This window comes from Elephas maximus, chromosome 27, assembly GCF_024166365.1.
Source record: "Elephas maximus indicus isolate mEleMax1 chromosome 27, mEleMax1 primary haplotype, whole genome shotgun sequence".
NCBI classification, from domain to species: domain Eukaryota; kingdom Metazoa; phylum Chordata; class Mammalia; order Proboscidea; family Elephantidae; genus Elephas; species Elephas maximus.
Window position 1 is genome coordinate 7,475,654 of NC_064845.1, and position 14,041 is coordinate 7,489,694.

At 48.2% G+C, this 14,041-nt stretch overlaps 1 protein-coding gene across 2 annotated transcripts in view; it reads right to left on the bottom strand.

Annotated features, from left to right (window-relative positions):
- Positions 1–11,253, bottom strand: part of GPD1L (glycerol-3-phosphate dehydrogenase 1 like) — a 56,942-nt gene extending 45,689 nt beyond the window's left edge. Inside the window, exon 1 of one of the 2 annotated variants that reach the window (XM_049871195.1) lies at positions 11,167–11,253. In XM_049871195.1, the coding sequence (XP_049727152.1) occupies positions 11,167–11,204 (38 nt within the window). In that variant the 5' untranslated portion in view covers positions 11,205–11,253. Of the gene's footprint in view, positions 1–10,691; positions 10,895–11,166 lie in introns of those variants that run through there. The other variant, XM_049871194.1, reaches the window with a different exon arrangement.
- Between the last annotated feature and the right edge of the window lie 2,788 nt (positions 11,254–14,041).

A 14,041-nucleotide genomic window follows, 5' to 3' on the forward strand; every position in this document is an offset into this window, starting at 1 on the left:
GCAGGAGACCTCAGAAGACCAACCTACAGGGTCTCGGACAATGTCGAAGCTGTGGTCTCGTAAATCACTTCTAAGGACCTGCCACCCTAGGCAGCGATGCTGAGAATCAACCTGTCCCCACTGCTTCAAACCAGCATGTTCTACTTTCCAGCCCAAGCTTTTTGGATAAACACATCCTGCAAGCTGGTCTAGTAACAACGGAGCCACACAGTGCAAATTCTAACACCTGCGCCTGCTCTCTGTCGACACGACAACTGAAATCGGCCGTTCCCTAGAGAATTGCTGGAAACTGTCTTCAAATACCCATCAAGGTCTCAAGTAAAACCTCAGCTTTCAAATCTGAAAGCTACTCTAGAGTGCTGGGTATTCCACAGGAAACAAGCCACTTCTATTACTCATGTTTCTTTCCCCTCTAAACCTGCCTCCCACCTGAGAACCACCTTCTTTCTCCTGCTGCCGTCAAATCAATTCCAACTCAGATCGACCCTACAGGACAGAGCAGAACTGCCCCATAGGGTTTCCAAGGCTGTAATCTAGTGTTTTTTTTTAATCTTTAGGGAAGCCGACTGCCACGGCTTTTTCCCCTCGCAGAGCAGCTGGTGGGTTTGAACCGCTGACCTTCTGGTTAGCAGCTAAATGCTTAGCCAGCGTGCCACCAGGCCGCCTTTCCACCTTCCTAGTATCTGTTTATTACAAAGTGAAAAAAGAAGTAAGAAATCATGACAATCATTTTCAAGCACCATTAAGAACCTGGCTTCTACGGACACATTTGCATATGGATAAGTATTAGGTTTTTTACCTCGGAACTGTTAACAGAAAAGGAATTAAAAAAAAAAAAAAACCATCACCATCGAGTTGATTCCGACTCATAGCAGCCCTACAGGACAGAGCAGAACTGCCCCGTAGAGTTTCCAAGGAGTGCCTGGCAGATTCGAACTGCTGACCTCTTGGTGAGCAGCCATAGCTCTTAACCACTACACCACCAGAGTTTCCAATGCAAGAACAGAAACACCCAAATGTCCATCAAAAGGGTACTGCTTAAACAAAGACATAGCTAGACCCCAGAATACTAGACAATCATAAAGAAGAATGAAATTCTCTGTGTACAGATAAAGATCAAGACACTCTGTTAAATAAAAAAACAAGGTGAAAAGCAGTGAGGACAGCTTTCACTGTTCAATATGGTAGCCACCGTTGTTGTTGTTAGGTACCATCGGGTGGGTTCCACTTCATAGCGACCCTATATACAACAGAATGAAACACTGCCCGGTCCTGTGCCATCCTCACAATTGTTGTTACGCTTGAGCCCATTGTTGCAGCCATTGCGTCAATCCACCTTGTTGAAGGTCTTCCTCTTTTACTGACCCACTATTTCACTAAGCATGATGTCTCACTGCAGGGACTGCTTCCTCCTGATAACATGTCCAAAGTACGTGAGACAAAGCCTCACCATCCTCGCTTCCAAGGACCACTCTGGCTATACTTCTTCCAAAACAGACTTGTTCGTTCTTCTGGCAGTCCATGGTATATTCAATATTCTTCACCAACACCATAATTCAAAGGCATCAATTCTTCTTCAGTCTTTAGACACCAGCCACATATATTTAAATTTTAACTAGCTAAAATTTAAATACAATTAAAATTTTAGTCACAACAGCCACATGTGACTAATGGCAAGTGTATTTAAACACTACAGATATAAAACACTTCCATCACTGCAGGAAGTTCTACAGACTGTAATATTATATCTTATGTGAAAAATGAAAAGGAAGAATAAGACTCCATATATGGATTATTTAAGTATAAAGAATTTCTGGAATATCACACAAGAAACTAATCACAGCAGTCACCTGTGGATGGTCGTGGGCCAGGATTTATAATGGGCTGGGAAGGGGACTTTTCACAGATGTAATCTTGGCCCATGTGGATGTTCTAAAAAGTTAAAAAAAAAAAAAAAGTGAACTAATGGATGGAGGAGTGGACGAGTAGTGAGTGGGTGGGCAGATGAATGCAGGGGTGGATCAGTGAGTGGGTGGACCAGTGGGTGAGTAGATGGGTGGGTAGATGGAAGCATGGGCAGGTGGGCACGTGTTAACCGCCTGCACCACCTAGGGGCTCCCAAATGCTATGGACTAAGCTCAGTCTCACCTTCAGACTACACCACCACGTAGTAGCTGTACAACTTGGAACACAAAGTAACTCTCTACGCTTCAGACTCCTCGTCTATAAAGTAAGGATGACGACAACCCCTTATGTTGTGAAGACTGAGTGAGATATTACATTAAAGTACTTAGAATGCAGAGCCTATGTATGGTAAGGGCTCAGGGTTAGTCCTTATTTCTGAATCCGCTGCCTGTGGAGCTGTGGGCTGAGGCTAAGCACGGTCTGGCTGCATCAGGTGGGGCCTCACACATAGGTTCTACTTGGTAGGGTTATCTTAGTCTAAGCAGCAATTGCTAATTTGCACAGATGTTGCCCGTCTGCACCCCAATCTCTACCTCACCATCATAGATCCCAGCACATTTTTCTGCCAAAGTCACTTTCTTCCTCCGAACCCTTCACAACCCAGAGCTGCATGAAACCACCACCAGTCAGCAGGTGAGACAACACCCACTTGCAATCATGGTTGGTCTTGGTCCTGGAGATAAGGATCAGATGACCCAAAATCACAGGAGGTCATTATAAGCAGGGTGGCTGTACAATTTATTGTTTGAAACAAGATCCTTTATAGAATAAAATCAAAACCCTTCGCCACTGAGTCAGTTCTGACCCATAGCGACTCTATAAGATAGCAGAACTGCCTCATAGGGTTTCCAAGGAGCTGCTGGTGGATTCCAACTGTGGACCTCTTGGTTAGCAACCGAGCTCTTAACCACTGCAAAACCAGGGCTTCTTAGAGAGTAAAACCCAAAACCCAAACCCATTACCGTCAAGTTGGTTCCAACTCAAAGCGACCCTATAAGACAGAGCAGAGCTGCCCCACAGAGTTTCCAAGGAGCGGCTGGTGGATTCAAACCGTCAACCTCTTGGTGTGCAACCGAGCTCTTAACCACTGCATCACTAGGGCTCCTTAGAGAGTAAAGGGGGCACTTTTAATAATCAGCCTGGACAACATGCATAAACTTGAACTGTCCCAGGTAAATGTGAATGCGTGGTGATCCTAACTGTAAGTGACAATATCAACGTAGCCATAATCCCTACTAACACTTATACAGCACTTCACAGTTTACAATGTATCTACACATACAGAACTTCAACAGATAACCCACAGGGTGAGAACCAAGCAGGCCAGTCTACACAAGGCTCTTCCTACCACAGGATGAGAGGGACAGAAGGGCTCACTTCAGAGACCCAAGTTATAAGAGAGAAGGTTGAATCTAATCTTAGGCAGTAGGGGTTTAGATGCTTGTGTATATTTCCAGTGAGAGTGGCTCCGTGAATTGCTCATTTCACCCTGGGGATTCTTCTGTCCAGAATACCGGCATTAGGGCCATTAAGCTCTCCTTCCTCAGGGCTAGGGAAACATGCTTGGCTTTTACCTATAACCCACACAAATCATCTCCTTCCTTCAGCACTGGAATAACCGGGTAGAGACAATCCAAGTAACGATACAGTTTTGTAAAGACATGTGAGCCCCGGGGATGCACTCCGGCTATAATAACAAGAACGGGAAGCTGGATTACTGTCTAGGACAGTGTTTCTCAAACAGAGGGCTCTGAAGCACACTGAAATAATGAAACACAGAAGAAAATAGAAGAGGAGAAGAATGTGAAACATTTGTTTCCAGGTGTGCTAAGCATACTGGGTCACGGCTATAATTTGTGTGTTAGTTAGTAGCAGCCAAAAACAGTTTAAAGCCGCTGATGTAGGAGGCTATAAAATTTCCTAAATCCACACACTGGAAAAGCATCTAGGCTCATTCACCCAAAAGCCAGAGATGGGCTTGGGCACTGAGGCTTGTCTTTTCTGGCTATCGCTGGAACCCGCCCACCACATGGAGGAAGCCCGAGCTGGCCTGCTGAAGGATGAGAGACATGGTGCCCAGTTACGCCTGTCACCCTAGCCAAAGCCCCCCCTCCACTGCCAAATGTGAGGAAGGATCCAGGACCACCAGGGCTGGCCACCTACCAGCTGACCACAGTCACATGACTAAGGCAGACAAGAAGTGGCAGAAGACTCACCCAGTTAAACGCAGCCTAAATTGTTGACCCACACAATCATGACCTGATAAGAGATTCCTGTTTGAAGACACTAAGTTTGGGGGTAGATTGTTATGCACCAATAGATTAACAGGGTCAGTTTCCATCTCCCAATTGTTGGAAGCGGCAGAGTACCAAAATAGAACGACGGCAAAGTGCCACTAAATCAGCCACCATGGAGTTAACTCTGACTCATGGTGACTCCATGTTTGTCAGGGTAGAACTGTGCTCCAGGGGGTTTTCAATGGCTGTTTCTCAGAAGTAGATCACCCGGTCTTTCTTCCAAGGCACCTCTGGGTGCACTCAAACCTTCAACCTTTCGGTTAGCAGCCGAACGTGTTAACTGCCTGTACCACCCAGGGGCTCCCAAATGCCAACACCACAGCCTTCAGGGAGCCCAGAAGACTTTTGTATGCTGAGCTTGGTGCTTGACGTCACCCAGCATGGGGATGGAAAGGGCAGGCGGAGAGGAAGGGTAGCCTGGATACTGAGGACCTGGAAACTACTTCCCACTGGCAACCTTTGGGAGACTAGGTTGCCACCAAGATGTTATGACTTCTATCCAAAGGGACGTGTCTTAGAAAAGAGTGGGATCACTGAGGCATTGCTGAGATTAACAGATTAACCAACTGGAGGTGGCAGGTTTTTAGCTCAAAGATACATTTTTTTCATATCAATTAATCTGCTAGATTAATTTTAAGATCGTTCCCTTAAAAACAGTAAAATACAACCATGTGTCACATCTACAGGAGAAGGGACACTCCCATGGTGGTTTTCAAGACCTCCTTTCAATTTTATTTCTTGTAAGTGGAAGATGAGTCAGACTGGACTTTTGTTGGGGGGCAGATACTCAATATTTTATGAGAATGAATTTGTCCTCATGAGTATGCTTCTCACTGAAAACGATAAGAGGATCAGAAACACGGGCTTTGGGGTTCAAAGGATCAGGGCTTCGATGTCACCTTAGTAACCCACTGACCTAGAGCAAGTTTTTTCTAAGCTCAGTTCTGTCATCTGAACAGCGATAGTAACAGTACCGTGTAAGGTTGTTACCCACTGCCATTGAGTCAATTGTGACTCATTGTGACCCTATAGGACAGAGTAGAACTGCCCCATAGAGTTTCCAAGGAGCAGCTGGTGGGCTCGAACGGCTGACCTTTTGGTTAGGAGCAGAGCTCTTAACCACTGCGTCACCAGGGCTCCACATAAAGTTGTCATGAGATTTAAATGAGATAAAGCACATATCCAACACATCCAACATATTGAAAACGAACACATGTGGTATCATCATTATCATTTCTGTGAAGGGAGGGCCAGAAGTGGGAGAGAAGAAGAAAGAAAGGTGAGGACTGGGAGGCCAAGGCTTAACAGATAAGAAAGCGGGGAGCTCCTTAGTCCTAGAATCACAGTTGTGATCTTTACACTGAACGGGGGGGAGATGATGGAACTAGTTAAGTATCGGCTACTATTTTTCCACAAACTTCCTCAGCCCGGTGCCTCAGGGAACACCTCCAGAGCAGGTATGGCAGGGTCGCCCAGGGACAGGGAGCGTTCCTGCTGGCAGCTCTGAGCAAATTTCTGAGCTCTGCGTGGGTGTGCAGCAAGAATCACCACACTGAGCAGCACAGATAAAGGGGAACAAGGGCCAGAGTGTTGCTTTCAGACCATTCCAAGAGACCAAAAAGGGTACAGTCACAAGCCCAGCTCCCAAGAGACCAAAAAAGGTAGTCACAAGCCCAGTTCAAGTCGTCAGTGCTAAGTGGGCCACACCTTTCCTGGACCTTCGGTCTCAGAGAAGACAGTGGGTGATGGTGGAAAGGAGGGCAAGACATTGGCAACTCCCTATCACTCCAGCTGTACATCTGCCATGCTCATTGTCGTCTTCTCTCCTGCCTTTACTCCTCCATGGCCAAACTTCAACAGGGTCCGTTTTGTGGCTTAAGGATGTTGAAACTAATAAAAGTAATAATACCCATTGCCATCAAGTCGATTCTGACTCCTAGGGACCCTATAGGACAGAGTAGACCTGCCCCATAGGGTTTCCAAGGAGCGCCTGGTAGATTTGAACTGCCAACCTTTTGGTTAGCAGCCATAGCTCTTAACCACTGCACCACTAGAGTTTCCAAATGAGAACAGCAGCTGACATCTATCGCATGCTAGTCACCAGGCACTCTCCCCTGGATCATATCATTTAATCCTAGCCAGCAGGTACCAACGATCTATGCAATGATGCTGAGACAGAAGCAGTATGCCCAAGGATTCGGAGCTGCCAAGCAGGGGAGACAGGAGAGAAACCCAGGGAGTCAGATTCCTGGGCCCTCCTTATAACCACTGCACTACCCTGTCTGCGAAGGAGGTTTGGGGTGCATTTCCAGACAAATGCTCCCTATCCCGTAGCTTTGGCTGTAAACACAGCCGGGAAGTGTTAGCTCTAGAACTGTACCTTGCATGGTGTCTCCTGATCTTCCCAGGGTACTGGCAAAGAAACTTTGTTTCCTCTTATGATGAACCTAAGAACTTGGGTTGTTTTTCCCAGTCACCAAACAAACAAACAAACTCATTGCCATCGAGTTGATTCCAACTCAGCAACCCTATAGGAGAGAGTAGAAATGCCCCATAGAGCTTCCAAGGAGCAGCTAGTAGATTTGAACTGTGGATCTTTCGGTTAGCTGCTGAGCTCTTAACCACTCATGAAAAGTCAGGCAGGTTAGGGAGCCCCTCCCTGCATCTCCAGCAGGGGACAGCACAGCAGAACCCAGCTGGATGCCAGTTCCTCTGACCTCTTCTCTCTGACCATCGCCACGCTGCTCCCCTTAGCTGACAGGAAAGGAGGTGCGTCAAAGGACGGACAAGGCACCTTATACCACCTATGTTCTTCCTGCTAGAACTCCCTTGGCAAATCAGCTAACTTCAGTATTCTGTAACTGCGCTAAACTCAACGATACTTTACATGGGAGAGAGAAGCCCTGGTGGCAGTGGTTAAGAGCTGGCCTGCTAACCAAAAGGTCAGCAGTTGAACCCACCAGCTGTTCTTTGCAAACCCTATGGGGCAGCTCTACTCTATCCTGTAGGGTTGCTATGACTCAGAATTGACTCGACAACGATGGGCTTACATGGGAGAGGCACTCAGCGTGAGGGTTATGGCCACCTTTTACCTATGAGCTTATATGTGTCACTTTATATAATAAGCACTCTGAGGTATTTCAAAGTCTTAAGTGCAAATATTGCTTAAGCAACTTCTACTTTGCTGAGGTGAGAGCCAGATCAGGGCAGGTCAGGTAAGGAGAAATCAGCCCCACCCTCAGGTAATTTGGTTCAGGAGGTCTGGCTTCAGAGGTAATTCTCACGCAAGTAGCCTTCGGACCACCTCTTTAAGAAACACTGATACAAACGATTCTATTTAGTCTATTTAAAATGCAGTGTTTAATCCTGTGACAGATAATCCATTCAACTGTGTAAGAACTTATCTTCCCAGGTCCTTACCCATCTCAGACCTGAAGGCAAGTTCCTTAAGGGCAGAGACTGTGTCAAGCATGTCTGTACTTCCCCTCCCATGCCCCTGCAAGTACACTCAAATGTCTAGTGACCAGAGCCCAACACCTGTGGCCCCCCGGAATTTCCTCATGGGGCTTTCAGTTCCTAAATTCCAGAATGTCTTTGGGGAGGCTGTGACCCTCTCTAGGACTGGAGCGGCTCTGCACATGAGGCAGTGGCAGAGAAGCCAACAACTATTCCAGGTGATCCCATAATTAATGGAGCCAGCCAGCCCAAACCACCAGTGTTCCTCAATCGCTCTGCTGCAGCGTGCCTAGCCAAGTTCCACTCCAGTTTCCCGGGCTGGAGCAGACAAGAAAACAGTCCAGAACACCAGGGCTAAGCCTCGGGTGGGCGGCAAAATCCCAGCGGAGGCAGGAGCTGAGTGTCACTCCTCTCCCTCCAGGCCCACATCCAGCCAGGGCTGTGCTACCTCCTACTACACCTTGCAGGTAGGAAAGAGGGCTGTCATCTGTGGAATTTTCCAGAATAGCAAATGAACGTGAAAAGTACATGTGCTAAATGGGTGCTTTCTCCAGTCACCTGGCCAACCAACAGGGCAGTTGACACCTCACCCAAGTGACCCTGGGATCAAATGTCGAAAAGCCAAGCTGAAAGTCTAACTGAACCTTGCTGTGTGCAGGACCCACCTCTATTCAACGTGGCAAAGAACATTCTGCTGTTGGCTAAAGGAAGGTCTTACAGAAAAGAGTATCACCCGAGTATTTGCGTGGTATTGCTAATACCGGTTTTTTCTCTAGGAAGTACCTAAAAGAAAAGCGTGGATGGGAGGTTTTTCAGTTTTTTTTTGTACCTTTGGTTTTTATCCCTGGATGGCTCAAATGGTTTGCACTGGACTAATAACCTAAAGGTTGGAAATCCACCCAGCAGCACCTCGGTAGAAAGGCCTGGAGATCTGCTTCTGTAAAGACTACAACCAACAAATGGGGTTGCCATGAGTCAGAATCAGGGGCGGATTACACCATAAACAAGGGAGGCCTGGGCTTACTTGAGCTTACTTATTAATCTTTAGGGCACAATTTCATAAGGGTTTCACCATACCACGTCAAAGTGAGACCTGTGTGAAAACGTTCACTACAGCTTAATCAACACAAGCAAGTCTGTGCTTATTATGTTGCTTACTGAGCCATCTGCCCCTGTCAGGGTTCGTGATTTGAAAAGTGCTTTGATTCTGTAAGGACAGAGACAGATGCCAGCCGTACCTAGAAGCAGAATCTCTGATGCAGTCAAAACATGTGAAATTGTTCACTACAGATTAGTAACTAAGCACAAGTAAGAGTGTGCTTACCTTGCTTATCGGGTAATTTGCCCCTGGCCGGAATCAACCCTGCAGGAACAGGTCTGGATTTTTGGTTTGAGTTTGTGAACATCATGAATGTATTTCCTAGTCAAACACAATTTAAAAAAAACCCAAACCCGTTGCCATCGAGTCGGTTCCGACTCATAGCAACCCCATAGGACAGAGTAGAACTGCTGCATAGAGTTCCCAAGGAGCACCTGGCAGATTCAAACTGCCAACCTTTTGGTTAGCAGCTGTAGCTCTTAACCACTACACCACCAGGGTTTCCCAAATATAATCCCATTTTTAAAAAATTAGTTTTCAAACGTTAATGTAGTATTTATTTAGTATGTGTCAGGCACTAGTGTAGGTACTATTCACAAAAGTTGGGTAGCCAGGAGTGGAGACAGATCATTACCCTGAAGTGAGAGGTCGGCACCAGAGGCACAGGGAGAGGGCACTGGCTCGCTGGGATGGAAAACCAGAGAACCAGGTAAGCTTTTCTCCAGGAAGGACCTTCTGAGCTGAGTCTTAAAAAAAGCACGACCAAGGCCAAGTAGCTGGTACCAACTGCTGCAGCACTCCGAGACTCCTAGAAGCCTCACCTGTGATGACAAAAGTCAGCAGAAGCACCGAAGGGCCACAACCACTCTTAACTACTCTCAATCCCTCGGGTCTAGGAAAAAGAGTGCACAGCAATGGAGGGGGAAAAAAAAAGATTTTAAAAACCAGGTGCTATATTCTACCTCCTTTTCTCCCTCCTCTCTTACACTCACTCCATGTCTCAGAATCCCACCGTGTATGTTTGATGCCAAAAACCCACTACCGTTGAGTGATTCCAACTCATACCGACCCTACAGGACAGAGCAGAACTGCCCCATGGGGCTTCCAAGGCTGTAATTTTTATGGAAGCAGACTGCCACGTCTTTCCCCCGCCGAGCGGCTGGTGGGTTTGAACAGCTGACCTTTCGGTTAGCAGCCGAGCACTTAACCACTGCGCTACCAGGGCTCCTTGGTATGTTTGAGAAAGGGAACTACACAAAACGACATTTGCAAAGTCCTTAAAGGAGTGTATGGCACAAAATGCTTTATAAACACTAACGTCAAGTAGAAGCCCAGCGGAGGAGCAGAGCTTTGCCAACATCTCCCAGGGGAGATGGACTACTCCTCTTCCCGCTACAACGTTACCAAGATGCTAGACTTCTCAGGAAGGTAGGCGAGACGGCCACCTGGAGAGGCAGCCCTACGCCGCCACGGACTCAAATAGCAAGCGCCCTTTAGCCCTCTCGCCTCGGTTTCTTCAAGCCCCAAACTACCGAAAAAAAGGCTGCAGCCTCCTTCAAGTCCTCGCCCCAGGCGGTTCGTCATGTTGCGCAAAGCCCCCGGGCGTGGCGCGCAGGTGGCGCCCGTGCGCCCGCCGCGCGGCAGCCGGAACGGGAGCGCAGACAGGTGCCCGGGCGCGCGCCGTGCCCTCTGCGCGCTGCTCCCACGCCAGCTCCTCTGCGCGGCCTCCCCGGGCGCGCGGGGTCCAGCCTGGCCTCGAGGCCGCCCGCCCACCTCCCTGTGCCCAGTGCCCGGTGCCCACGCCGCGACAGACCGCCCGCCCGGCACAGGGGCTTCCTGGGGGCGGAGCCCGCGCCGCCCGCGCCGCCGCTCACCAGTTCCCCGAGCCCACGATGCACACTTTCAGGGGCGCCGCTGCCATGGCCAGGCCGGATTGCAGCAGCCCGGGCCGTGCCTCTCCGGCCAGCCGCCTGCCTGCGCCTGCTCCGCCTTGCCCGGAGCGGCTCCCGGCGGCCCCTCCCCTCCCGCCGCTGCGCCAATGACCGGGGCCACCCCTGCGCGGACGCCCAGGGCCACAGCTGTGAGCCCGCGAGGACCCGCCCCGCCGCTCCCGAGAACCACTGCGCGCGCCGGGGCCTGGCTGCCCTCCCGCCGGCCCCGGCACCGCCCCCTCCCCGAGGCATGCCGGGACTTGTAGTGAGCACCCCCTAACCCCCCACGCGCCGGTGGACAGACGCTCCTGCCGCGCCGTGTCCTGCTCCAGGGCATTGCGCAGCGACTCGCACGCCCGGCCGCGGAGGCTCCACTCCACCCTCCCGGGCTAGGGCAGGCCTAACCTAGCTCGCTGACCTGGCTGTCTCAAGGGAGGCTCCCCAAGTTGACTCCATAGCCGTCCAGACTGGGACCAGACCTCAAAGCCAACCATTGCCACCAAGTGGATTCTGACTCACATCGAACCTTATAGGACAGAGTGGAACTGCTCCATAGAGTTTCCAAGGAGCAGCTGGTCGGTTCAAACTGTCTTTTCATCTGCCGCCTCACTCATACAGACAAGACAGCCTGGCACCACTCAACGTCTTGGTGAACTCGGACCCTCTGAAGCCTTCTGGACTTGGCTGGGCAGTGCCTGCACTTCAGGGTTGATACCTTTTCTAGTTGTCAAGAGAAAAATCTGGACGCTCAGGGTGTCGCCCCGCCCTCTTTACATGGCAAGTCTTAACTCCTCCTTTCTTTTGCCCAGGGCCTGTCTTGTCCTGGGATCAGGTGAGTTTGTAGTTCTGAATAAACATTATTTATTCACTCTGAGCGTCACTCCCTCCCAGGCACAGCCCTAGACACTGTGGGGGAGGACGAAGTGTTTTAAACCAGTGCTATTCATATTAGAGTCATCGGAGCTTTTAAAAATCCCCATTTCCCAGGCTCCACCCCAGACCAATTATATTTCACGGCGTGGGATGCAGGCCTTAGAATTTTTTTTTTTTTTTTTAAAGTTCAAGAGGAGATTGCAAAAGGCAACCAAAACAAGTACCAGTGGAGAGTGGCTGGAGGCACAAATACTCTCATACCTTGAAAAATACTTGGCTTGTTAGTTTAATGCTCAGACTATTAACTTTATTTTTGTTTTTTCTTCTACGTAAACCCATTGCCACCAAGTGGATTCTGACTCACATCGACCCTATAGGACAGAGTGGAACTGCTCCATAGAGTTTCCAAGGAGCAGCTGGTGGGTTCAAACTGCCAATCATTTGGTTAGCAGCCAAGCTCTTAACCACTGTGCCACCAAGGCTCCATAGTAAAGATAAAAGATTAATCTGTATTCCTTTTGATATTTATTTGAGAAAATACTTGAAGCGAGAGGGTGAGACAGAACATTCACCCCACTCCCTGAATGATGGTTTGCTCTCCATTATTTCACCAAGGAAAGGGTGCCTGAGCAAGAATGATGCAAGAGATGAGCTATTCAAAAACTTGAACTTATTATTTTTAATTTATTTAGGTGAAAGTTTACAAATCAAGTCGGTCTCTCATACCCAAACTAATATATACCTTGCTATGTAGTTGCTCTCCCCCTAATGAGACAGCACACTCCTCCTCTCCACCCTGTATTCCCCGCGTCCATTCAACCAGCTCTTGTCCCCCTTCCCTTCTTATCTCACCACCGGACAGGAGTCACCTGCATAGTCTCATGTGTCTGTTTGAGCCATGAAGTTCACTCCTCACCAGCATCATTGTCTATCTTACAGTCCAGGCCAATCCCTGTCTGTAGAGTTGGTTTTGGGAATGGTTCCAATCTTGGGCTATCAAAGGGTCTGGGGATCATGACTGTTAGGGTCCTTCCGGTCTCAGTCCTTTTTACAAGAATTTGAGATCTGCATCTCACTGTTCTCCTACTCCCTCAGGGGTTCTCTGTTGTGTTCCCTGTCAGGGCAGTCATTGGTGGTAGCTGGGCACCATCTAGTTCTTCTGGTCTCAGGCTGATGGAGTCTCTGGTTTATGTGGCCCTTTCTGTCTCTTGGGCTCATATTTACCTTGTGTGTTTGGTGTTCGTCATTCTCCTTTGCTCTGGGTGGGTTGAGACCAATTGATGCATCTTAGATGGCTGCTTGCTAGTGTTGAAGACCCCAGACACCACTCACCGAAGTGGAATGCAGAACAAAAAACTTGTATTTATTATCATTTTTGCATTTGTGTCTCAGAATGGATTTGTCAAGTGAAATAATGAAGCCACGTACTTGGGTAGCTCAGTGGGTTGAATTGTGTCCCCCCCTGCCAAAACATATGTTGAAGTACTAAGCCCCGATCCCTGTGAATGTGATTTTATTTGGAAATAGGGTCTTTGCATATGTAATCAAGTTAAAATGTGGTCACCCTGGATTAAGGTGGGCCCTAAATCCAGTGCCTTGTGTCCTTATAAGAGAGAAGCCACACAGAGAGACACACGGAGAAGAAGGCCATGTGAAGACTAAGGCAGAGACTGGAGTGATCCAGCTACAAGCCAAGGATTCCTGGGAACCCCCAGAAGCTTCTAAGAGGCAAGGATGAATTCTTCCCTGGAGCCTTCAGGGAAGGCCGTGTGCATGTAACAAGGTAAAAAGAAGTATTACTCTTGAGGCCCTGTCAACACCTTGATTGCTATCTTTTAGCTTCCAGAACTATAAGAGAATAAATTTCTTTTAAGCCACCAAGTTTGTCGTCATTCACTACAGCAGACCTAGAAAACTAGTACGGGTAGTATACATTCATTACAAAGCTTTACACCAATGGATTCATTTCTCATTTTTGCCTAAAAGTTTTGTATCTCACCTGGAAATTCCTGTTCCCTCAGGTTACAAGTACACCTGCATAATCATGAGCTGTCTGTGTGTTCTGCAGACATCGTAATATGGTGTTGGTCGATCACCTGATAGTGCCTAACACATTCTGCCTGTATACAAGAGTCACTTTATTTATTTTATAGGTTGGTTGTAAAGATTAAGACAAAAATGAGGTAGGCGAAACTTACTATTATTATAGATTGAAGTGTGTCCCCAAAAAATGTGTGTCAACTTGGCTAGGCCATGATTCCTGGTATTGTGGGTTTGTCCCCCATTTTGTGATCTGATGTGATTATCTGTGTGTTGTAATCCTAACCTCTGTCATGTTAATGAGGCAGGATTAGAGGCAGTTATGTTAATGAGGCAGGACTCAATCTGTAAGATTAGGTTGTGTCTTAAGCCAATCTCTT